The sequence below is a fragment of the Pholcus phalangioides genome, unplaced genomic scaffold (assembly GCF_987345545.1).
Source record: "Pholcus phalangioides strain wild (caught in Gottingen) unplaced genomic scaffold, Ppha-v1.0 ptg000024l_1, whole genome shotgun sequence".
In the NCBI taxonomy this organism is placed as follows: Eukaryota; Metazoa; Arthropoda; class Arachnida; order Araneae; family Pholcidae; genus Pholcus; species Pholcus phalangioides.
Window position 1 is genome coordinate 22,116,396 of NW_028301616.1, and position 25,635 is coordinate 22,142,030.

Here is a 25,635-nt window from a genome sequence, read left to right on the forward strand (position 1 = left end):
AAATAACTATTGAAAATCCCCAAAATTTTTGAAGGAGTAAAATTGAATTTTTTTATGCAGGAATCACACATCTAGGTGTGTATTGGTGAATACTGGTTAAAATATATAAAAATACAGCTGACCCTCGATTTTACAAATCACCAATTTAAGAACAAACTTGTGGTTGTGAACTCGTCCTCTGGTCCTTAAAAATGTCATTTCCATTTAAAAACTAGCTGTGCAAGTCTCTACAAGTCTGTAAAACCGAGCATTGGGTGAATTTTTTTTTTGGGGTTTTTTCTCCGTTAAAATAAATAGTATTTAAATGATATGCAATAATGTTCGAGAAAAATATGCAATTTTCTAATATTAAATTATATTTGTTACTCGTGGAAAATTATCTTTTGTTTTTTTCTACGCACATTGTTGTATTGTTCCATTATTGTTATTGTGTTTGTTACGAAATCAACATTTGTATGATACTTTTGGGTGTTATTTATATAAATTAATTAGAAAGCGCATGTAAGTTTATGTATATACATATATATGATGAAATGAGTCTTTATTGATATTTAAATTCATTTCTTAATAATAGTGGCTATGTGTATTTGTGATGTTTCATAAATTTTGGAATTTTTTTTTTGTCTTCATATTTTTATGAATAAATCTGATTGTAATGATTATATGCTTGAAATTAGAACGAAAATGTCCAAACGGCTATGAAAATGTTGATATGATAGTGAGTTTAGTGCAATCTTTTATGAAGGTGAAAGTATTTTGTATTTGTGTACAATTGTTTTTTCGACCCATGTATACATCCAAATGTAATATATTTTAAAATAAGTCTTAATAAAAATGTATATGTGCTAATTAATGTATTTTGTGTATGAAGAATAGATATTTCTGATCACTTTTTTTCATAGACATACTGTTTCAAGAAGGAAAAAATGATCATCCAAGTTCATTAGATTTTATTAATATTTTATTTATACTGTTTCTATGAACAAAGTGCCTCATATACACACAAAAATATTTCAAGAGTGAAAAAAAAGAAATCATGTATGAAATAGTTAATATATTGCCAGTGATTGTTCTGAAGGTTTCAGATTGTATCTTCTAGGCAAGGTTGATGGCTCGTAACCAACTTGTTGGCATATATTGCATGATACGGAGTGCTATTCCTATCATAGTCCACATGAGACGATTTGAGATGTTTGTTCTTGTCAGTATGAGATGGAAACATAACCACACCGAGAATAATTGGGCTGTTAGTCCTGCGTAATACAACCTATAATGACCAGGTAATGTATTTTAAAATTTGTTAAAAACATTCAAAGTTAGAATTTCTCCTAAAATATTCACACTTTGCATCTGTTAAAATTTTGTGAAAGTTTAATTACTATTTTGCAAACTTCTCTCCATGTATTGCATAGGCAGAGGTAGATTTGAAAGTCTGGGGGGGGGGGGCATGATGATGATGATGTCAACTCATATATACTTGTTTACGTTAGATCAGTCGACTCCACCTCTGGCGCTTCCCCCCCCCCCCCGTATCTCCGCCCATGATGTATTCAAGAAAAACTCAACTTTATTCATGCTGTAGTCTGATTTGAAATTTGTGAGAAAAAAATTTATTACTGTGCCACAGATAACTTTGAACCAGTTTTCCCTGATCTTACCATGGTAGTTAAAAAATTTACAATATTTTAAAGTTATAATCATTATATTTCCACCTGATTATTATGATTTTCACATAAGAAAAATAAAATATTAACAATGGTGCAAGAGAAAGAATAGTTATATCATGAAGCTTGCTTTTAAAAAGCAGATAAAAAGCATCATACCTGGCTAGTCGCCGTCTTGCTGCTGGAAGTGTTGATTCATCTTCTTTCAGAATGAATTTTCGTACCCCTAGTACATAGTCTTCAAAATATGGTGTCCATTCTATTGGCCTCAAGTCAAAGCTGAACATCTATTAGAAAAAAGATTATAATATTTGTTACTTAATTTTTGCTTTATAGGATAAATGCAAGGAAATTGTTTTTTGAAGCATCATAGCTCCAACTGATATGACATCCACTTTAGATGTGTCAATGATGTGGCATTGAATTCAAACATTGTCATTTGCCTGGTCCAAAATCTTTCCTAAATCTACGGGTAAAAAGTGGTTGCATATTGAAGTGGTGCTTGAGTTCAGTGATGGAGGCAGTTGATGGATGACCAACAGTTAAGAATGAAGCAGGCTGATTTATTTTGAATAGATTCTAATTTGTCTATATTGGAGAGAGTATGGGGGTCTCCCAGATTTCACAGGCATATGAGAGTACAGGAAGGATGTAGGTTTGGAAGCAGAGATGTCTGAGGTGACAGGTGGAGTTTTTGAGGTTCCGATGAAGAAAAAAGAGTTTTTGGAGACACTTATGAAAGACGTAATCAACATGGAGATTCCAATGGAGGTCGGCAGAAATAACTACACCCAGATATTTATAATTAGAAACTTCAGTGATTAAGAAGTTATTGATAGTGTAAAAATAATCGAGGGGAAGTCTTTTGTGAGTAATTTTTATGAAACTGTTTTTGAAGAATTAAGGGGTAATTGCCAGGACGAGCACCATTCAGAGACAATATTGAGGTTATTTTGGAGAGATGCTTGGTCAGATTCCTTGTGCACTGTTTGGTAAATGATGCAATCATCTGCAAGGAGTCTAATTGATGGAATCTGAGAGATCGTTAATATAAATGAAAAACAATAATGGCAAGGGGACCGAACCCTGGGGCATGCCAGACTCAACTTGGAGAAATGGAGAGTTCTGGCTCTTGAAGGAGACAAACTGACTGCGGTTGGTAAGGAAGGTTTCCATCCATTTAAGCAGTTGAGCACATAGGCCAGGGTTTTGGAATTTAAGTAGAAGTTAATTGTGGGGCACCCTGTCAAAAGCTTTAGAGAAATCCAAGAAAATTACATCAGTTTAGACGTTTTTGTTGATATTGCTTGATAAATCATGTATGAAAAGAGCTAATTGGGTAGTTACTGATAAAGATGGTCAAAAGCTGTGTTGATTTGAGTAAAAGAAGTTTATTGAATCAAGGTGTGAGCGGATTTCCTTGGCAACTATGTGGTCAAAAAACTTGTAGCAGGTAGAGGTGATAGCGACGGGTCTGACATTAAGGGGATTTGTAAGAGAACCTGATTTATGAATTGGCATAATCTTATTAATTTTCCAGTCAGATGGCAAGGTTGAGTTTAATGAGATGGTGAAGATAATTAGAAATTTCATCAGCGCAGAACTTGAGAATATGATTTGAGATCCCATTGGGGCCAGTGGAGTGGGGTTTCATTTTTTTTAAAAGGTTCAGAAGGCCTGCTTTAGAGAAAGAGACAGGACTAGTATTTTGAATAATGAATCGGAAAAGGAATACTGAGAGGGAGTGGGATCAGAGGAGAAACTGATGAAAAAGCCCAATTAAATTCTGTGGCAATATCAAGGTGAGAAATAAGGTTGATATTATCAATTTTAAGGGAAGATGGGCCAGCTGATTTAGGGCGAAGAAAATTCCAAAATTTTGAGGGGTTAGTTTTAAGGTATTGAGGTAAAGAGTGAGTTAGGTAATGTGTTTTTTGGTGAAGGATGAGATCTTTAAGGTCACATGTGGAGGCTGAGATCTTATTTCTGAGAGAAAGGGGGTTATTGAATTTAAGTTTGGAGACATTTCAGTGAATTTTTCTTTTTAAATTTATAATATCACAATTGATCCAGGGGTTAAAGATACATTTCAAAGAGGTATTTTTGATGGGAACAGAGGCTTGCCATTTCTCGATAACAGCTTCGAATTTACTCCAGAGAATATGAACATCATATGAAGAGCTTGAGTGGTTCGAGATTCTTGTCAGTTCTAGAATAGTTTGAACGAGATTAAACTTAAGGAAAAGAAAAAGAACTATATTATTAATAAAATGGTTACCCCCCGAGAGAGACTCCAATTTGTGCCAGTCAATTCCGGGTAGGTTCCAGTCACCAGCTATGATAAGGAGGTGTGAATTACAAAATCTATCTAAAATTGATTCCAATTCGACGAAACAGTGAAGAACTAGGGCAGGGGGTAAATAAAGAGAAAATATTGCAATAGGAGTGCAGTTCGGGCAACGCCACTCAGCATCAACAATTTCAAGATAAGTGTCCAAAGAAATTTCAAGAAGAGGAATGGAGCTGTTAAAGAGAAGGGCACCCTCCCCGGGTGTGTCTAACTTTATGAAATGCAAGATAGTTATAGGAGGTAAGAATTTGGAATTGCTGATATTGCTATATGACCAGGTTTCAGTTACATCAATAAAATTGGGATTATGTGCTAACAATATAGATTCGCAAGAATGAATTTTATTGGAAATGCTTCTTGCTATAATAGTACCAGTTTTTCTGAGGTGCTACAAGGGAATTTGAGGTGGGGAAGTTTGGGGTGCGAAGCCTAAAGGGGTGGTAGAAGAAGATTGAAGGTAGTCAGATGGGAGGTATGATTATTACAATGAGATTGGGAAAATATCATTAGCATTGGGATCCCAAATGTATTTAGTGTTATTGATTAGGGCAAAGTTATGAAAAAGTTTGACTCTTTCAGACCAGCATCACAGATGCCCTCCAAATCTGTCCCCACAGTCTTTGGGTCTTGGGAGAAAAATCCTCGGAAATGGAAATTCTAGATCCAACGTCTCTTTCAGAACCAAGTCTGTGGCAACAGTCAATATTGGAAGGTGAGATTTTGAGGTGAGATAAAATGATCAGGAGATATATATAGATTATCTGAGCTAATGTAGACTGGACCTAACTTGGATAACTGAAACTTTGGATAATATGGACCCTGCAGAATTTCTGGTTTAAATGAAATGGATAAAGCCGTAAAGGGTGAAAATTGCCCAAAAGTTATTTCTAATAACTACACAATGTAAATGAATATAGTATAAATTTACATGAAGTTCTGTGATGTTTATTTACAGTTTACAACGTTACAAAGATCACTTCAAATACATTACTTTGAAAAAAAATAACAGGGCTGTGATTATTGACGCACTGGCCTTGACATTCAGTGCACAAGTTCCTTGAAATCAATTTATGGACAGTTACCTGAAATAACCTGTAATTCAGTTAATCAGAGTTCCATTGTATTTATATTAATGAAAAAAGATGAGGTGAAAATAACTGTAATTCATATGGTTACTGAAAAAAGTCCTCACTTTAAGCAGTTAGTAGACCAACCTCTCAGTGTAAAAAATTGAAGAAAACCTATTAAGAATAATTGGCCTTGAATTGGAAGTATCATTCTGATCATTCTTCACATACATAAAGTGGCTTGAGTGCGACAAAAATGGTCAAAGATCATTGGAGACATCAGAACCAGATAATAATCCATTTTTAAGAAACATTCATTTCAATTGCAGATCAATTATCACAAATTTAATGATAATTTATGGGGTTTTTTTTTGTTAATCAATATGCTATTTTTGTTTCATCTTCTGCAGATAAATTATTTTAAGATGATTCAATACACAATATGGAAACAGGTTTATTGTTTTTAGCAGTTTTTAGTAATTTTAATCTTTAGTGTATAAGAAAAAAGTGTATAAAACTGTTTACTTCTCTGTCAACTGGTGATTGCTGTTCCATTAATTCTAAGAAATTATTGCATTGAAAAGTCCACTGTTTTGTTGTGAAATATTCCAGATAACCTGTGGCTCTTTCCATTCGTGCGACCATTGTTGTGAACCTATTTTAGAAAATAAAGTATACCAAAAACATATTTTAAGCATTATTCCATAGAATTATTACATGCTTACAGTGATGTATTAATTTGTATAAAAAAAACTAAAAAAAACAAACAACCCTTGATGTGCATATTAGTTTATTACAGTGAATATCTTGTGAAATTCAATTTGAAAAATTCGCTCTAGTTCATGTATTCTCAACCTTTCGCAGACTCTTTGTGCCAATAAGATGAAGGCCAGGAAGCCTCTTTGCCAATTGAAGAAGGTCACAGACCTCTCTTTACCAAGTAAATATTCAGCACATAATAATGTAAAAACAACCAGTTAATTGTTTTCTCATCCAAGCTCAAAAAATCTCCTGAAACCTCCCTAAGAATGTTTTCAGAACCACTGCTGTAGTCTAGGACTTGGCTGATCCCAGGCACCAGGTGACTATGAAATCAGTATTGACGCCTAAAATTTTTTTATATTTGATTGCTAAATCAGAATCTAAGAACGACTCAAAGTTTTTTTTATTTCATAATTATATGTCTTCCAACATCATTAAAAGGGGTCATAAAGGTTGGAAAAAGTCGAAAAAAAACCCATTATTTAGGACTTCTTTTTCTTGCTGAAAAACTATTGTTGGCTCCTGAGAAATATTTGTCTGGAGCCTAAACTTTTTCAATTTTTCAAGGGCTGCTCTAACTAATAATAATCTTTTTTTTCAGAGAAGGAAAAAAGTTTGACAATATTTTTTGTCAAAAAATAGTGTTTGTCGGTTTTTCACTTTTTCTTTTCTTCTGTAATAGTTCATGCTAAGTATAAGACGGTGTCTGCAATATTTGCTACTGAAGTCGTTTTTACGGTTTGTAACTTCGACTTATTCTTTTCTGAGGTTTATGTTCTTTCAGGAAACCCTTGCATTTGTGCCAGAGTTGATGTAATCTATTTTTTACAAAACAAAATTGAACAACTACATTTTACAATCATTTTATAGGTGAGTTAGTATTGTTTCCAACTGATTATGGAATGCTTCATTATACGCCAGTGTCAGATGTTCTTTGGATAGTTATAAAATAAATAGAAAGCAACAGACTCAAGCAATGATATGCTCTCACTCGGTTTTATATCCAAAAATCCTGGCCAGTGTATCCAATATCCGAGCAGGTAAACCATGCTCCAGCCTGACTGAAATCTTGTTTAATAGTCGACTAGACTTGAAACTGCCACCTGGGTACCTGATGACATTCATACTAGGATGTCGAGTGATCAGAGGATATGCTGTTCTCTCAATGTCTGCCCAAGTCACCTTGTTTAAGTCACCTGACGTACAGTTGTATACTTTGACAGAGTTGTACCTAAGAGGGGTGAAATAAATTAAACATTGCATAATTGTAAAAAATATTGAATATTGTGATATGTATATAATTTTTAATATTTATATTATGTTGTTATACCTTAATAATGATTATGGTTTAAAAAAACACAGTTTAAATATGGGAACATCAGATTAAGAAAATATATACATTTAATGATTAGGCTTTGCAAAAATATTTTTGTATTTCGCAAAGCAACCGCATCAAATATATTAGAGTTTCACACATCTCTCACCTGCGTTTACCTAGATCCCAACAAGCCGTTAAGATCAGATTTGCTAGAAGGTCAACAGGTACCCAGTCCACAGCACAATTTTTATTCACCAGCATTGTTCTCAAGAGACCTTGGGCTGTCTGGAAGCATTGGATACAAATGAATATGAAGGCAATTGAATTTTATTTCACAGTGTGAGAAATAAATTTCTTGTATGTGATATTCAAGGTGTAATATATATGATACTCACTGCTACTATGAAAGTTGAAGGTCCATTGATACCGTCAAGCCAGCCCTGAAATAAAGCACAAAAAATTTGTGTTAAAATTTAACAAAACAATGGTTTTGATATGTGATCATACAAATAATATTATTATAAGCAATTAGTTGCTTATGTGTTTGTTTGTATACATACTGCTATTGGTTCCCTGAAGGCTGCTGTAACAATTGACGGCCTTATAATTGCTATTGGCATGTTGCCACCTTCAGACATAATGATATGCTCTGCAAGCGCTTTTGTGTAATGGTAAGTAGTTGGTCTACCATCCATCAATTTGGGAAGTATAGTTTCTATAAGGTCATCATCCATCCATCTATACAAATAAGAGCAAAATAAAATAGTTGAGAGCAGAACCATCGTCATGACACCTTAAATACCCCAGAAATACCCTTATTCCATAAATGATTTCTGATCCTAGAATTTCCTTTTATGGTGAGAGTTCAAGTTATAATACAGTATTTAATGAAGTATGTGTGGCACAGGAATTCTGAGAACTGTTTTCACCCTCTTGTCATTTCAGAATTGAGTAAAAAGAAGAGAAAAAAGTGATAGTATCATAGGCGGAGATAGACTTGGAAGTCTGGGGGGGGGCACGATGATGATGATGTCAATTCACATATACATATATACATTAGATCAGTCGACTCCACCTTTGATGCTGGGGGGGGGCCCCCCCCCCCGTATCTCCGCCCATGGATAGTATGTGTGCATTACCTTACCTTCGGTCTGTCAAATGGTTTATGGGTATGGCAACTCTGCATTAGTCTCGAATAGTCATCTCATAAATCTTCAGATTTAATATTCATATCTCCCTCCTCAAAAATGAGGAAAATTACTTTTGTATATTGACCCCTAGAATGTCAGTGTCTATCACCCTGTTTACATGGGGAATAGAAAAAGCGGGTTTAAAACCCACTTCAAGAATTTTCACCAATGACTACTCTCCATTGCTTTCCTTACGAAGGAAAAAGTCGTCAAGGGGGTGCTAGAACTCCCAATGCTATCACAATATTGTACATGAAAACAGGATTTTCTTGTCCAAACCAGATTCCGATTAGAAAAACTTGTTTTTTTGCCTGATAGTATCCAAGTACATACAGGGTGTGCCATAAATTCATGAATATTATAAAAATTCCTAAAAATTAAAGGAATCGGAAAATTTGATTGCAGTTTGTGATAAAAGTTATTCTCACGAAGGGGTTATTTTTTTGGCTCAAAAAAGTTAAAATTTTTTGTCGATAGAGGGTGCTGCACGAAAGTAAATATATCTTCGCATGGATAGTGGAGTGACATCATTCTCGGATAAATTGCCATCTGGTGGCAGTGTCAGCAGTTGCAAGCTTTGGCCTAAATTAGGTCCGACTGTCCATGTAAGACCCCCGTTCAGCGCACACGAGCTTCAAGATATTCGTTGCCGTTTTAGTCTAGGGCACTCACCCAGCAAGTGAGAGAACGTGGGTTCGATTCCCCGCAAGGGCACGTGAATTCTCTCTTTTCCTAAATATATTTTCGCATCAGTCGGCAGTTAAAAAACTTTTTATAAAAGTAAATTGCTGTAAATATGCAAATCAGAGTCCTGCTCGATTCGCTGATCAGAGAACAGCTCGTTTCTGAATTTTCCTGTTACTGGCACTTACATAGGGTTTGATTGTGATGTTGACGTTGTGGGATAAAGCACTATTGGTGAAGTTGTTTTACCTCAGACATTGATCGACGGTGGAATTTTTACAAACTTTTCAGATGCAGAAAAGATGTAAGAAAGGTTCAGGTCCAGAGTTATGTGATTTGATTTCATGCAGCAGCCTCACCAAAAAAAAAAAAAAAAAAAAAAATCCAACTTTGTGAGAATAACTTTTCCGCAAATCCCACTAAAACACCAATCCCTTCAATTTTTATGAATTTTTTCACTACTTTATGGAACACCTTGTTTACACAGTCGAATCCCGTTATAACGAACTCCAAGAGACCGGAGAAATCACTTCGTTATAAAGGAATTCCAGGTTTTTGTATTATTTCTATGTGAATTTATCTGATGGATTAGAAAAGTGTTCGTTTTAAAACGAGATTTTCGCTATAACGGTATTCGTTAAAACAGGATTCGACTGTAATTTTACTTGCATGCTCGGAGGAAAAAAAAGAAAACTGATACAAGCATTTGCGTTAGTGTACATTCTTGAATGAATTGTTTGCCTTTTGTAGATTTTTGAGCGTTTTGTACAACCTTCTCGAAAAGGTTGTGTCAGAATTTTGATAGATACGCCCCAAATGTGTTTCTGTATTGCCATCTACATCTTCATTCAAATTTTTGTTTTCTGTACTAAAAAAAAAATTTCACGAGTTTTTTGCAAACCGCATTCAAATATACCAATTCCTTCAATTTTTATGAAGTTTAAACTGTTTACAAATTGATGAGACACCACATACATTTCTTTCTTGAAATGATATTTAGTAATATTTCACAATCTACTTACCCTACTGCCTCAATGACTTTCTGAGGCGCAACTCGTTCTGGATAAACAGTTTCATCAATATCGTCCCTGTTACAATAGCTGTAAGCGGTGGATATGTGAATCATGGCCTTTTGGAGAGTGAAAAAAGAAATCTTTAATTTTCATGAAACACTTTTTAAAAAAATATATTTTTTGTGTTAAGAAAAGATAAATTATACAGGCTGTCCCGCATTGTTTGCACAGCGGATATCTTTACAATCATAGTTTCAACTACGAGAAGTTTTCAAATGACGTGCAGTTACTTCCTTAAATAGAAAATTTATTTTAAGGGTCATTTACACATAAAAAAATTAAGGAATTAACTTTTTATACAGTCCCATGTGCTCAAAACCCCAATTATCAAGTTGTTGCCCTGTCTCTCTTGGTGCCAACAAAAACAAATCCACGTTTCTAAGTGCAATATTCACTGAGATATTATATAGAATTCAAAAATCAGAGAAAAGTTGTAGAAAAAAAAAACAGCGTTAAATGCAGGTAAAACGGTTTTTCCGCATTTAACGCTGTTTTTTCCAACTTTTCTCTGCTTTTTGGATTCTAATATCTCGGTGAATATTGCACTTAGAAACGTGGATTTGTTTTTGTTGGCATCGAGAGACAGGGCAGCAACTTGGTAATTGGGTTTTTGAGCACAGGGGACTGTATAAAAAGTTAATTCCTTCATTTTCGTATGTGTCCGACCCCTAAAATAAATTTTCATATTTCAACAAGTATAATGGCACATCATTTGAAAACTTTTCGTAATTGAAACCATGATTGTAAAGTCAACGGTTACAGAGATATCCGCTGTGCAAACAATTCGGGGCATTCCTGTATAACCATACATACTGATAGCTCCGGCATCCCCTGGCACAACTCTATTACTTTCTGAGTCCCCATCAGATTCAATTCCACTGATTTCCTACGAAAAAGAAAAAGTCACGTGCATGGAAGAACCATTCTATGACCGTGGTCTCGTATTTATTCATATAATAAAGAAAAATAAAGTACGCAACAACTCACTCACTTTAATGGTTCATCGAACCTGACGGTAGCGGCCGAGTGTACGACCACTGACACGTGCTTACATAGCATGGCCGTGTCTGAGTTGCTTATCCCTAGTCCAGGTGAGGCAATATCCCCAGTTATGGGAACTACTTTGGTTAAGATGGTCGGGTGTTCCCGTTTGAGTCTATCAAAGACCTGTTTGAACAGGAATTGAAGATTTATAGTCATGGAATAAAATATTTACACTGTTTTTTGTTCAATGGGAAACCGGCCAATGCCTTCAATACCAATGCATATGAAGGTACTTCATATACAGAGTGCGCATAGGAAAGTCTTTTAAATCAAACCTGAAATAACTTGCGAACAGAAAGAGCACTAAAGCTTAATTTAGATAACGTTATATTAAAGTTATTCTGTTCGATCAGATGCAACAAAGAGCGCAGCAGCTCTAGAAAATCATTATTTTACGCACTGCTGCTGTTTGTTGCATCTTATCGAGCGAAATAACTACAATAACGTTATCTAAATTGAGCATTAGCACTCTCTACGTGCATTCAATAATAATTCGGAAGGAAAATATAAAAATTAAAATGTGTACAAATGTCACACCAATCTAAAAAGTATCAATAAGTAAAGTTTTTGTCTCTATTATAATGAAAGAAATTCTCCATATGCGTATTATTTGAGACTTTTAGCACTTGAAAAATAGCAAAAAGTAAAGAATTTCAATCACCAATGTCTCAGTGAATTTTTATAAAAATGTTATGGGATAAATTTTTCTTTTGGTGTAATAGGAAGAGGCTAAAATTTTATTTCCTGACATGTTTGGGGGGGGGGGGGAGGAGAGGCAGGCATACAAATTTTGTTTTATATTTCCCCCAAAATTATTTTACACGGTGCTGTGTTTGTTGCATCTGATCTGCCAGTGTCTACATACGATACGATACCCTTATCCATAGGCCCTCTCAAGGGTGGGGCTGACAGGGCCTGAAACAATTATTTTTTTGTTTTTTCATGCTCTAAATTCACCATGAAAGGACCCGTGAAAGATCCCAGCCTATGGGCCCTGCTCCAGGATGTGAGGGGGGGGGCAGCCCTTTATCTAAAGTAAAGTAACCCCACACACACAATTGTAGCAAAATTATTTCAGGTAGAGATGGGACGAATATTCGGTTCGGCCGAATATCTGTGTAAATCTAAGCGCAGCAAACTGATTTTAAAAAACTATATTAATTGGAATTTTTCGCATAAATTAAAAACTTCCTGATTATATTTTATTGCGTGGTGTATATTCAGAGGCTGTCAGGGAATTTCTAGCATAAACAAAACGTGAAACTAAGAATATAGAATCCTACTGCAATAAGGGGGAAGTGAGCATGAATTACACAAGTTAATTACCTAAGGATGTACCTAGACAAGAAACACATTAAGCTACTGAAAGAGGCAAAAGGGGCGAAGAAAATTTAAAGAGGAAAAATAAGTCGTAAATTTTATGATGCATTACTAATTGAGAGTAAATAATAGTTGAAATTTTTTTGATTAGATGTAAAATTGCGACTATGTGTTAAAAAAAATTGATTCTTTAAGTAAATATTAAAATACAATGCAGTAGAACTTGGTTAATTCGAACTTTTACAAACTCCCCTTGAGTTTTCAGTCTAATTTAATGTTAAAATTTCTTGTTTAATTCAAATGTATTGGATAATTCGAAGTTGGCGGGAAAAATTATGAGTTTTGGTATCAGCATAAATTTATATATATAGTTTGGAAAAATACTAGATGTCACACAGACTTTGTTTTATTTGACCAAATTGTTAAACAACTAATTTTCAAAACAAAGCAGCCGGCTCAAGCTTTACGGACGTTTCAGACAAAGAATAGATAGAGGAAAGGTTCTCGTTGCGAATCCTGTAATTTGCTTTGCGTGCAGCGCCCTCTATTGAAAAAAATTTGAACCGATTTTTCCCTGTGGAAGGAAAAAAATATTTCGTGAAAATAAATTTTTTTCGCAAACGTACTTACTCCTTAATTTCTATGAATTTTTAAACGATTTATTTTGTATCTATATATAATCCTGCGTGGATGTTGGGGAAGAAGCTGATTCAAGCATGTGCGTTTTTGCACTTTCTTGAATGAATCATCAGTTCCCCCCCGTTTTTTATGCATTTTGTACAACCTGTCCCTCAATAGGTTGTGTGAGAATTTCAATGGGTACGCTCGAATGCGGTACTGCTATCGATTTTATTATATTTTTTTGTATTAGCGTATGGTTGGATGAGTTCATTTCGGAATGTTTCAAAGCTGTCGTCTCGCTTTGATAGGATACCGACTTTGTAGTTTAATTTGCTTCTCAAGCTTGACTGAACTGAAAAGAAAAGGTTTTTATCTACGAACATGATCAATATTATACTTTTTCCATTGTATTATTCATTTTTACCAGTCGAAATTTGCTTCCTCTACTCAGTTTCGGCTATATGTAGATTAAGATATCGAATAATTTTGAACGAACAATTGATCGAAATTCACCTGAGAAGTAAGCAATTCATCTAATCGAAGCCTAGGATCTTGACCTTCTTTACCTCGCATTAAAACGTACACCGTCCTTACTTTGTTGCAAGATCGAAGAAGTTTCTCTAGTAATACCTACATGTGAATGGAAGACAAATACACAACCTTAACACGTCACACACAATTATCATAAAAATAGTACAAGGAATGAATTGCAGAATGTAATAGGCAGTCATTACAGATCACTCTTCTCTCAATCCAAAAATCCTCTCTTCCCCCATCATTAAAAAAAAAATCATATTTTCCTCCATTTTTCATCATCCGTTTTATGATGTTTCTCATAGATAACGTATTAGTATATAGTGATAATTTTTTTTTTCTTCAAGGAAAAGACCGCCATATATTACATTATAATTCTTCCTCCATCATGATATCATCGATTCCACGTACACATCCTGACGTTCAAAAAAACTCCAAGTGCTGAACGAGAGTGAGTTGCAATATTTTGCGCCCCTACGATCATATCAGTAATTTGAATGAATGCCTTTGACGAGCCATATTAGGTTCTCGCAACGTCAAAACGTGTGATTGAATATCGATTCATTTTTTCGACATAACAGGACCTAGCTTTGTACTAGTGGTTCCCAAAGTACTCCCCCCCACCCCCATGCCTCCTGGAGATGTACATGGAGGCTGACCTACAAATGCGCAAAAACTGAGCGCATCTCCAGAAATACATTGGAAGCTTGTGTACCCTTGAAATTCATGGATACTCTGCATATACTAGATATGCGTACGAGGTTTTTGCACTTTATAGAAATACGTTTAGAAGCTTATTGCTTACTCCTATGTCATTTGCGTACGAAGCTTGCGTACCCCCACCCCTCCTTCCTTAATCTCGTAGGAAGCTTCTTACCTCCAAGAAATGTATAGAACGTTCCAAAGTCATTTGCATTCGAGGCTCGTGTACTTCATGGCAATGTGTAGAATGCTTGCTCACTCCTCGATTATTTACGTATGAAGCTTGCATAGCCCCCTACCCCACCCATCCCACCCTCGAGGTTCGTAGGAAGCTTCCCTACTCCAAGAAATGCTTTATATGTTTTCTTCCTCCCAGAGTATTTGAAACTTGCTGGTTTCTAAGTAACTTGCGTACGAAGCTTGTTTGCTCCTAGGTTACTTACGTGCAAAGCTTGCGTACCCCCCCCCCCTCCTCTTCCGAAGTTCGTAGGAAGCTTCCTTACTCGAAGAAATGTATAGAACGTTTGCTTGTTTCTCGGAGATTTAAGTACGGAGCTTGCGTACCTTCTTGAAGTTCGTAGTACGCTTCCTTATTCGAAGAAATGTTTTGTATGCTTGCTTACTCCTAGGTCACTTACGTAACCCCCTCCTGTTTTTTGTGCTAAAAAATGTGTACTTTTTATAACTAAAAAACATTATTATTCCACAGTACTAAACTATTAGTTTATTCTAGGGGTGTAATGAAGAAGGTGAGAGAATATTGTAAAAAGGTTATTAATTTTCCTAAGTCACAATCCATGACGAGTGTATGCATGACTAAAAAAAATTGTTTGTATGAATAGTTTTAATAATAAGTAACAAATAGGTACTTTTCCGACGAAGCCCGTGACGCCAGTAATGAAGACGCTCCTATCCTTGAAAAATTCGGCCACTTCTGATGATGGCAGGTCCTTATGTTTCTTCGATGATGACCTGCTGTACTGCGAGGGACCAGCCCGATGAATTTTGCTGTCGTCCTCTTCCATCTTCGTTGTATATTCCGATCTAACGTACCTTTTTTTTTTGAAAGCAATTAAAACAGAAAATTACTAATACAATCCATTCTAGAAATTTTCAAAAGTCCCAGTCTTTAAAAAAAATATTTTTATCTATTTATTACTCTGTAAATGTGGGGGGTTATCACTGTAATTTAAATAATAATTATTTTCCTGCTCGGAAACTATTGGAAAATTTTCATAACATTCTTCTATAAAAATGTATGTGACGTACGTTTTGAAATGCGCATTAGAGTAATGGCCGTCGGTTTTGATAGTATTTGTCCCGCTTCTCGGTTTCGATTTTGTTCTGAAGGAAATACATAGTTCTTCTAATTATTGTAGTTAGACGAGGAAAAAAAAAAATCGTAAGTACTTTATTCTACCATTGTAAACAAAAATTCTGCCTGTAATAAGATCGATTTCGTTTCTGAGGGGTATTCCGTTACCTTGTTAACTCTAATGATCCATAAAATATGTATGTGAAATTATATTCAAAAATTAGATAAGATCAAGGAGAAAGAAAAACAAAATTGCCCTGTTTTGGCCCTTTAAATGGTGTTGATATCTTCCCAGCAAAATTTCTTGAACGAACGTAATATTTTCTCTGAATATAAATTCTAAAGCATTCCGTAAAACCTGTCTCGAAAGTGTACAGACTATCCCAAATTGTTTGCACAGCGGATATCTCTGCAACCGTTGACTTCAGAAATATACTTTCAAAAAGTTTTCAAATGACTTGTGTTTACTCAAAATAACTTAAATTTCCCAAGGGGTCGTACACAAATAAAAAATTGAGAAATTAACTTTTTTATGTAATGGATTGGATAACCTTGTGTTCTTCCAGTGGATCTTCCAATAAGTGAAATGTAAATGCGATTCTGGGTAGTCATTTGCAGAAGATTGTATATTCAATATTTTTAGATGCAATATTAATGGAAATATTTAACTTTGTGTGAGGTTTTTTTCAGTATCTGTGTCGCATATGGTTGAAGGTGTGGTTTTCAGAAGATGCGAAACGTAAATTAAATTCAAAGTTGTAAAAATTCTGTTTTTGTTAAAATTATTGTCAGAAAACTTAATTTTTATTCATTGTGAATAAAAAAATATTGGTTGAGTTCATTGTATTTGTGTACAGTCCCTAAAAAAATTGCAACTTTTGAGCCAATGAAATTTGCCAGCACAGTGATATAAGTTGCCAAAACATAGTGATTTTGTACATTTAATATGTCCCCATAGATATTGCATTGAAAAATACGAAATTTTTTGCGAATGACTTTTAAGAGTAGGAATCTACATTTTTTATGATTGAAACTTTTAGCACACGAGGACTGTTTATAGAGTTGATTTCTTTTCCTTTTTTTTATACAACCCTTCAAACAAATTTTGTGATTTTAAGTAACTGTACTTCATTTGGAAACTTTTTGTAGTTGAAAGTATGTTCGTAAAGTCAACGGTTGCAGAGATATCTACTGTGCAAACAATTTGGGACAGCCTGTATAGGCCCACTTTCGAGACTGGCTGTTCTTAATTTTTTAATTTTCATTAACTTAGTTCTTGATTAAAATTCTGTTCAACTATTGTTCAATGGCTTCACCTAGTAGCTGGGTAGATAATGTAGGTTCATTCACATTAAAAAAAATGTGAGATCAAAATGCGAAACGTTTGAGTTGTTATTTAAGGAAAAACGATTATCTTGTATACCTTTTTCTAATTTATACAAATACAACGCCACAACAGACAAAATGCCCAACGAGGTGGCTAATCTACCCGACTCCATAAACTGTCGTATCATATTATTCGCAGATGATTGTGTCATTTACAAAACAGAGTCCAATATATCCGACCAAGAGAATCTCTCCAACACAACCTTAACATTATTTCCGAACGGTGCTCAAACCTGGGAACTGCCCCTCAACTCCTCAAAAATAGTTTTTGTGAAAGTTACCCGTAAAAGAACTCCCCATCATTTCCCTTACTCGATAAACTATTCTTTGATTTTTAACGTTTCCCATTATAAATACTTGGGCATTATAGTTTCCTCCGATCCCCGCTGGAATCTTCACGTTGATTATATTTTTAGTAAATGCCTCCAAAAACTCTTTTTTCCTTCGTCGTAACCTGAAAAACTCCAAACTCGTCACCTGTGCTCCTTCCTGCTCTCTCCTATGCCTGTGAAACCTGGGACCCCCCATACCCAAACCAACATTGACAAATTAGAATCTATCCAAAATAAGTCCACTCGCTTTATTTTTAATTGTTGGTCTTCGTCTGTCTCCATATCGGAGCTCAAGCGCCAACTCAATATCCAACCGCTCTCCTCTCTTAAGACTTATCTCTCGTTTAAGTTTTCTTTTCAAAATTCTTCATGGGTTTTTTAATATCGACACTTCCAACACACATTCTAATTAAACACATTTCTCTGTTAGACTCAACCACTCCCAAAAATTACAGCCCATCTTTGCTCCTTCAGATTGTCACAAATTTAGCTTCTTCCCAAGAACTATTATCGACTGGAGCAACCTACCACCAAATATTGCAGATTGTACTACGATTTCCAAATTTTCCTGTATCATCAATCGTCATTTTCGTCATACATATAACTTCCACATCCTCTTGTATAGGCCTCGACGAAACAATATTGAATAAATAAATAAATAAATAAAATTTTAGACAGGCTATATGCAAGCATTGAATGATCGTTTTGGATTGGAACCCGATCTTCATATGATAAAGTTATTGTTGATTAAATATTAGGAGGAGAGATCAAATAAAAGATAGCTTGTGTTTCGAAATTCAAAATCTGTCATTATTCATATATTTGTTCATTTCATCAAGGGCGACAAGTAAACGAGTTGTGGTCACGCAACTTGATAAGTTTCGCAACGAAGACTTATTTGTCCAGTTTCTTCTTATCCTTCGTGGAAGGTCTCCTGATTAATACGAGGTTGTTTTAGTGCATTTTACTTTCATTGTTGTGTGTATGTGTTTTTTTTAATCATTAAGTAAGGTTATTTACTATCAGCAGCATATCAGAAGTGTGCGTGTGTGTGCTTTTCAGTATTAGTTTCGGCAGATGGCAGCATTACACCAAGCCTACAACGGTATGCTATTCAATCATTACACTTCATGCATAGTTAGACAGACATAGTGTACAGATGGCAGCACTGCACATAACAAATATTACACAGAAACAAACTTCACGGAAGTTTCACTACACACACACACACACATGTACCAATTCGTTAGAAGTTCCACAGAAGAATATGGACGGGGTGCATGTCTGGTTTAGTAGTAACAGTACTAGTTTCGGTTTGTGTCATTTCCTGTGCTGATGGGGGAGGGGAGTTTCACAGATAGTGACAAGACCGCTACAGCAGTCCTACTCATCCACGCACGCGGCTTGTAATCGATCGTAGTAACTTCCAGTGGACGAGATCGGCCTTGTGGTCCCTGTAGGCGAATAATAACCTGTGAACCCCTCCCGCAACCGCACAGGAAAGGACACTTACCGAAACTAATACTAAAACACACACACACACACACATATATAGCTAGGAATATTATACTGCTATATTTCTGATATACTGCTGATAATAAATAATCATACTAAAAGATTTAAAAAAAAACGGATGATACACAATGAAAGTAAAATGTACTAAAACAACCTCACATTAATCAGGGTACCTTCCACGACGGACAAGATGAGACAGGACAATTAGTTTCCAATTTACGGGACCGAACTTAGACAGGAAGTTATGGTGTTACAGTTCAAAGCCGATCTGATGGATGGAGACATTGATATGGGATGCCACTTCATTATCAGGCGGTAAAAATAATAATTTTATACCTGTATATCCTAACATTTGTTGCAATTGATTACTGACCATGTATCACGGAGAAAAACACTGGCCATCACCAATTACGAATCGCCAAAAAAAATACTTGCCAAACGTGACGAAAGTTGTTAATTATGGTTGAAATCAGTAGCGCCGGAGGTGCTGTGGGTGCTCATATGTGACATGGGCCCGAGCACCCCCAGTATCGATTCAGTTCCCATTTTTCAACCCTAGTATCATGTCATTTATAATGGTATTTATCAAAGACATCATGATCATCATGGCAATATCAGTACCCTCGGGCCATATTCTCACAATAAGTCATCATTATTTCTTATCTTCGCGAATCCTCTTTTTCGCTTCATTAACTTCTATCGTCTCATCTCATTACACTGAATAATTTTGTTTCAATAAATACTAATATTAGAAAAGAAACCCCTTAAATCAGTAAAAAATGTGTATGAGGCGTTTTCCATGTACGTACCTAAAGTCTGCAGCAATACTAATATTTTTTTAAGAACGCATGAAGATCATAGAGGTCAGGGTCTTGTGTTTAGTTTTGGTCTTCCAAGAAGAAGCCGCAAATATTAACATTTACAAGAGGGTCAAAGAAAAAAAAAAACCCAGAATTTAGTTACGTGTGTTTCTCAAGAAATTATGCAATAATTTTTTTCTTACGACCACGATACAATAGTGGGTTCGGTCCTGTTGTAAAACTTCTTAATTAAAGAAACTGCATTTATACACGACTTTCTTAAAAGCAGTTACTGTTTCGAATGACTCTGTTTTTTCAATAATGAATGGGGGGAAACTCTTAATTGGCTAGTCTTAGGTAAATCACGTGTACGCGTGAATAGGGCACGTAAACATAGCCGTAGGCGTCCATAAACTGTAAGCACGTATGCACGTAGATCCAAATTGGTCAACTCTTGGCATACTTGTGAGTGCGATGGTGGAAAGCATTCGCAATTACTTCCGTATTTTCTACAACATATCGGTCGGTCAAGCAGCTTTCGCGAGCTGTTGGCCCTGAATGTGTCGTTCAACGGCAAATTGCTTTTTAGAAGTTTTTTTTTCCTCTTGTCTTTCTATTGTTAGCTTGGTCGATTATGTTTCAATACTATCAGTTTATTCCACAGGGAATATAACAATTGCTTTTTCTTTAACTTTTTTTTACATTTTGATTATCGATTATTTTAATAGCAGGAACCTTGTTAAAATTTCCTGCTTTCTACCGCTTTTTCGAGATGTATTTATCTCATTGGAATAAACGTACAGTCCAAATACAAATACAACGCCACAACAGGCAAAATGCCCAACGAGGTGGCTGATAAAAAGATGCCCATAAAAATATGGATGTCATATATTTCAAAAATACAGCAACCCAATTAAAAATGCAATTAACCAAAATTATAATTAATATACGCCCATAAAGAATACTTATGGTTGTCTTATTCTAAGAATGGATAGCTTCTCGATTTACCCCAACATGTTTATCGTATTTCTTTTTAAACGTGTCAATTGTGTTACAATTTACTACCTCCGGGGGTAAGCTATTCCATTCATTAACAACGCTATTAGAGAAAAATTCCCTGCGACACCATAACCTTGCATTGTCCCTCACCAATCGATACTGGTGTCCCCTTGTAAAAGCAGTCGATTGGCGGTGCACTAAAAGTTCGTGGTCCATCCTATCCATCCCAATGAAAATTTTGAACACTTCGATCATATCTCCTCGACATCTGCGTTCATCCAATGTAAACATATTCAAAAAATGAAGTCTCTCTTCATAACTCGAGCCCTGTGTGCCAATAAGGACACGCGTAGCTCTTCTCTGCACCCCCTTCAACCAAGTCTATGTCCCTCTGTAGGTATGGTCTCCAAAACCTTACAGCATACTCCAGTCCAGGACGAACTAATCCTCGAAAAAGCGGAAGAATGACTTTAAGAGAACGCGAGGAGACCTTTTCGAAAATAAGACCAAGCATTTTATTCGCTTTTTTGACCACCGCTGAACAATGTTCAGAAAACCTAAGTCGCTCGTCAATGAGAATTCCCAAATCGGTGACCCTAGTTGCATGCGGGATAGTGACAACATTCAACTCGTAAGAGAACCGTAGGTTGTTCGAATCAAAATGAGTGACCACGCACTTATCAACGCTAAATGTCATGCTCCATTCATTTGCCCATGCTGCAATCCTGTTTAAGTTGGTCTGGAGAAACTCCCTATCGCTTTCATTCCCGATTACCCCCATTAGCTTCACGTCATCTGCGAATTTGCTAGTAATGCCATCGATACCCTGATCGAGTTTATCGATAAAAAGTGAAAAAAGTATGGGGCCAAGGACACTTCCCTGAGGAACTCCACTTGTGACGCCTGTCCAACCAGAGAATTCCCCGTTCACCATAACTCGTTGCGACCTATCTCTTAACCACGATTCTATCCAATTCAGCAAGTTGACAAACTTGGCGAGTGACAAACCATTGTGTAAAGGAGTAAACGTGTCTGAAACCTAATATTTGGTAACCACGCCGCGGCTTCGCGGGAATCAAAGTAAACATTCCAAAAGTGATTGTTGAGACCCACGAACCATTGTTTCCCCCACAGTATTTTTGCCCGTTTCGGGCATTTGCTCAGCTCTGACGAACTTTTAAAGTAACTTGTCGTTCAAGTCGGGTCCTGTTTGGTATATGTACGAAATTTGGCGACACGATCGGTCTAAAATTGTAGACTAGTAGGTTTCCCAAACGATGCATTTCAGATATGTTTGTCCATTTATAAGGGTATAAGGATTTGTCATCTCTTTAATGCTGCTCCAAGCATATGGAGGAAACTCGGATAGCGCCGGGTGTTATTGCTAGTCATTTGTGAGTGTATTATTATTAACTGTAAATCAAAAACAATTATTGTTATTAAACTACAAAGAACTAAAAATCATTTTATAACACACCATAAAGCGTATTTATTACCGATAAAGCTGGCTAGAGAAAAAAGGAAAAAAGAGATGCCTCTGTTGCTGAAGATTATCTATCATTGGAGAAGGAATTGTTGCTGGAAATATTGCTCGAAGCTATTGTTGGGAATTATTGTCGAAGAGTCGAAGCTCTCTCATTTGAGGTACTAGTACCAATTTGTCTCAAACGGGAGTTAACTTGGGGTTTGCAAGTTGGTATTAACCAAAAGTGTTACTATTATCGTCTAAAGCGTACATACTCAACTCATAACCCGTGGGCAAAATGTGGCCCTTGAAGTCATCTGATGTGGCCCGTGACCTCAAATCTAACTTTGCAATAATGAACAAAGTGACACGTTTCCAGATCAAGTGACCGTGGCATTACAGATCACTTAACTAAGGGGCAAGGTTCCAGATCATTTAAGCGGCCCGCGGTGCAGTTCCACATCACTGAAGTGATCTACGGCACATTCCCAGATCACTCAAGTGGCCCGCGGTATATTCACAGATAACTCGAAAAAAAATCTCTACTCGAGCGTGTCCTATTAACCCCTCCCCACCACGTTTTTCTGGTCGACCAAGCTTTTTTTTTGGCTCTTTCAACTCGGATTTGGCTCCCCTTCTAGAGCGGCAGCACGGGTCGCACGGCTAAAGAACCACCTCCCCTGCACTCGAGTGACCCACCACGGCACATTTACGGATCACTTGTGACTCACGGCACGTTTTCAAACCGGTGAAGTGGTGCACACTCTCCTAAAGGTTGTCAGTTTTCTAATATCATCCAGCAGCAAGGTTCTGTATTTTTTATGGGTGCTCACAAGCGACCGTGCGCATATAAAATCTGTAAGCACACCATATACATATATACGGCATATTGCTTTTCCGTGAACAGTAAAATTGATCCGCGCGCGTACAGACAAAATTTGAGAGAACGTCGTCTGACAAGACAAGACGGGATTCGTATTGAAGAGTTAATTAAAATTTATAAACAGCAGTCATCCGCAGCGTGAATAATGCTGTCTAACTCCAAATATTCTGTACGAAACCAATTTAATGTGACACGTAAGAAACAATCGGATCTCGAGAAAGAGAGGGCCACTGTACTTGAAAGCCACGTGACCAACTGGGTCCTAGCCAAGGGCGTAGCAAGAAATTTCGTTCGGGGGGGGGGGGGGCCCAGACTCCCAAATCCCCCCCCCCTCCCCTCGCTACGCACTTGGCCCTAGCTCCTTCACATTGCTGCTTGCTTTAGCTGGAAAGGATGAGACATTTTTTTTTTCATTTCTTCCAAGAATCAAGCTGAACAAATATTTTTTCGTTGCGAATTTATAGCTCGTTTTTTTATAGGTACTAAAGTAATAGTAAGTGTTATTCAAATCATCGGGAAAAAAGCGTTGATATACGTGTACGGTACAAATTTCAAAGAAGTTTTGCCTATGATGAGTATAATGTAAATAAAATGCACATAGGTACACACTTATGATGTAAATAACTCAAATAAAATGATATGTAAATAAATTATGGCTATGATATGAGCATAATGCAAACAAAATTTTATGAGATGAGGGTGTTTATGAATTTAAAGATTAATGATGTGTACTAAATAAAGCAATTGCTTTCTTTGAACGAAAAATTTTATTAGTATTGTGTATCAATTTTTTTTTTTTTTACTATCGCATGTTTCAATAAAGAGAGGAAACAATTTTCCTTTAAATTTTATATTTTATAACAGTTTTTTTTTCCCCGTTTATAGATATATTGCAATGCCTAAGTGATGTAGTGCGGCAGGTTGCTCGTTACCGTCCGGAAGAACATATCACGACGTTTTGTTCCAAAAGAGGAGCCTCTTAGGTCCCGATAAAGTAAGCAATTTTCCTTCAAACTCAAATTGCCCAGGGCCGCAACTAGATACTTTGTCACCCGGGGCAAGCCGGAATTTTGGCGCTCCTCGCATGTAAAGGAAGCAGTTAAAGGGCTGCCCCCCCCAGTTGCGGCCCTGATATTGACTATTTCCCCCCCCCTCCCCCCCCCCTCTGTTTATCTATATACAGTTGATCCCGCTTATTAAATGTTTTCCTGCTTAGTAGAACTTGTTTTCGTTGTCTCAACTCTAAGTAATTCTTATTAAGATTAAGCGTTTTCCCACTTACAATGTTTTTTCATGATGGTTTTTTTGAAAATGTTATAAATGGAATCCACCATATATATTACAATATATATATTTCATGCTCACGAGCACTTGATCAACGCTTCAATTAAACGTTCTGTAAAAATTACATAAAAGTATTATAATCATGCAGATTTCGGGTATACATATGTCAAAGGCACCGTAAGGGTTGCTCTTCGTTTAATGATGGATAACTCAAGAAAAGTTGAAAACCCCTGCAATATCGGCTAAAATATTTTGTTTATTTATATATATATATATATATATACAGTAGACTCTCGACTATCCGGCCTATTTTAAAAAGAATGCATTAATGAATTACAAAATATTACCCTTTTCACATTTGTGTAATCATTTATCAATGAACAGTAAAAAATAAGTTTAAATAATTATGTAAGAACTTAGCCTATGTTTAACATTTATTTTTTTGTTCATTTAGAAGTGTGTGTATTTGTACTGTACAACAGTGGTTTCCCAATCTTTTTTGATGTTGTGGGGGGGCCCCCCCTCCTGTTGTGGGGGGGCCCCCCCTCCTCAGTGAACAAGGCACCACGGACTCCCCGTTGCGGAGGCCAATTTCCATGAATCCAAAAAATAATAAATAAATGATTAATAATCTCGTTAGCCCCGAGAAACAATAACACAGGAAATCAATTCATTAATTAATTCAGAAAAACCCTAAGGATGCTATTAATACTTATATAAGTATTCATTTTTTTTTTTTAAAAAAACGAGAAAAACAAATTACACATTACATACTTTTACAAGGGCTGGAAAATCCAGAAGATGACAGATATTCACTTTTTAAAAACAAATATCCAGAAAACAATCACATAACATCTAAGCTTCCACCACTGTTACCATATATTAAAAAATAGATAAGAGAGATAAAAGATAGGAATTATTTTGATAAGGATAAGTTACAAAAACAAAAACACGAGGAATTCGAGTGCAGTTGCGTCCGAAGATACTAACGACGAACTAGTGAGTGATGAACTTTTCTTTGATACGCGAGGGTCGACCTAGAAGCCAAAGAAACCGGTTGATTTTTTTTGCTCGGCGAATTTGTTTTTTTTCTTTCGTGTTCTTTTTTGTTTTTATTATTACTTCCTCTTAATGTATAACATGCATTGCTGTTGAATGTCTCTAACAGACATCACGTGATGCGAAATGAGAATGCAAACATTTGTTGCTTGCGCCATCTTTTATAGAGTAAAAGGTTTTTTTTTTTATTCTTCTTCGTCACTCTTTATGATGACAGAGGTTATTTCAACAGATATTTTTTTACCGCGCTAACCAGAGCCGTCTCAAT

At 36.0% G+C, this 25,635-nt stretch overlaps 1 protein-coding gene across 1 annotated transcript; it reads right to left on the reverse strand.

The window, feature by feature from the left end:
* Positions 1-933: 933 nt before the first annotated feature.
* Positions 934-25,390, reverse strand: LOC149068992 (putative fatty acyl-CoA reductase CG5065). Its single transcript, XM_089251240.1, has 13 exons — positions 25,083-25,390; positions 15,199-15,382; positions 13,607-13,723; positions 11,100-11,275; positions 10,922-10,994; positions 10,058-10,164; positions 7,722-7,899; positions 7,557-7,601; positions 7,328-7,446; positions 6,835-7,074; positions 5,607-5,736; positions 1,824-1,951; positions 934-1,267 (listed from the first exon to the last, which is right to left on the reverse strand). Exons 2-13 carry the CDS (start codon positions 15,352-15,354, stop codon positions 1,096-1,098), a joined length of 1,641 nt encoding a protein of 546 aa, XP_089107366.1. The 5' UTR covers positions 15,355-15,382; positions 25,083-25,390; the 3' UTR covers positions 934-1,095.
* Between the last annotated feature and the right edge of the window lie 245 nt (positions 25,391-25,635).

Excerpts from the sequence above, each read along its gene's own strand:
- LOC149068992 (XM_089251240.1), bottom strand. The coding sequence starts at position 15,354 with ATGGAAGAGGACGACAGCAAAATTCATCGGGCTGGTCCCTCGCAGTAC. Across the intron at positions 7,447-7,556 it reads CTTCAACTTTCATAGTAGCA|ACAGCCCAAGGTCTCTTGAG; the intron begins GTGAGTATCATA and ends CAATGCTTCCAG. Across the intron at positions 1,952-5,606 it reads AATCACCAGTTGACAGAGAA|ATGTTCAGCTTTGACTTGAG; the intron begins GTAAACAGTTTT and ends TTTTTCTAATAG.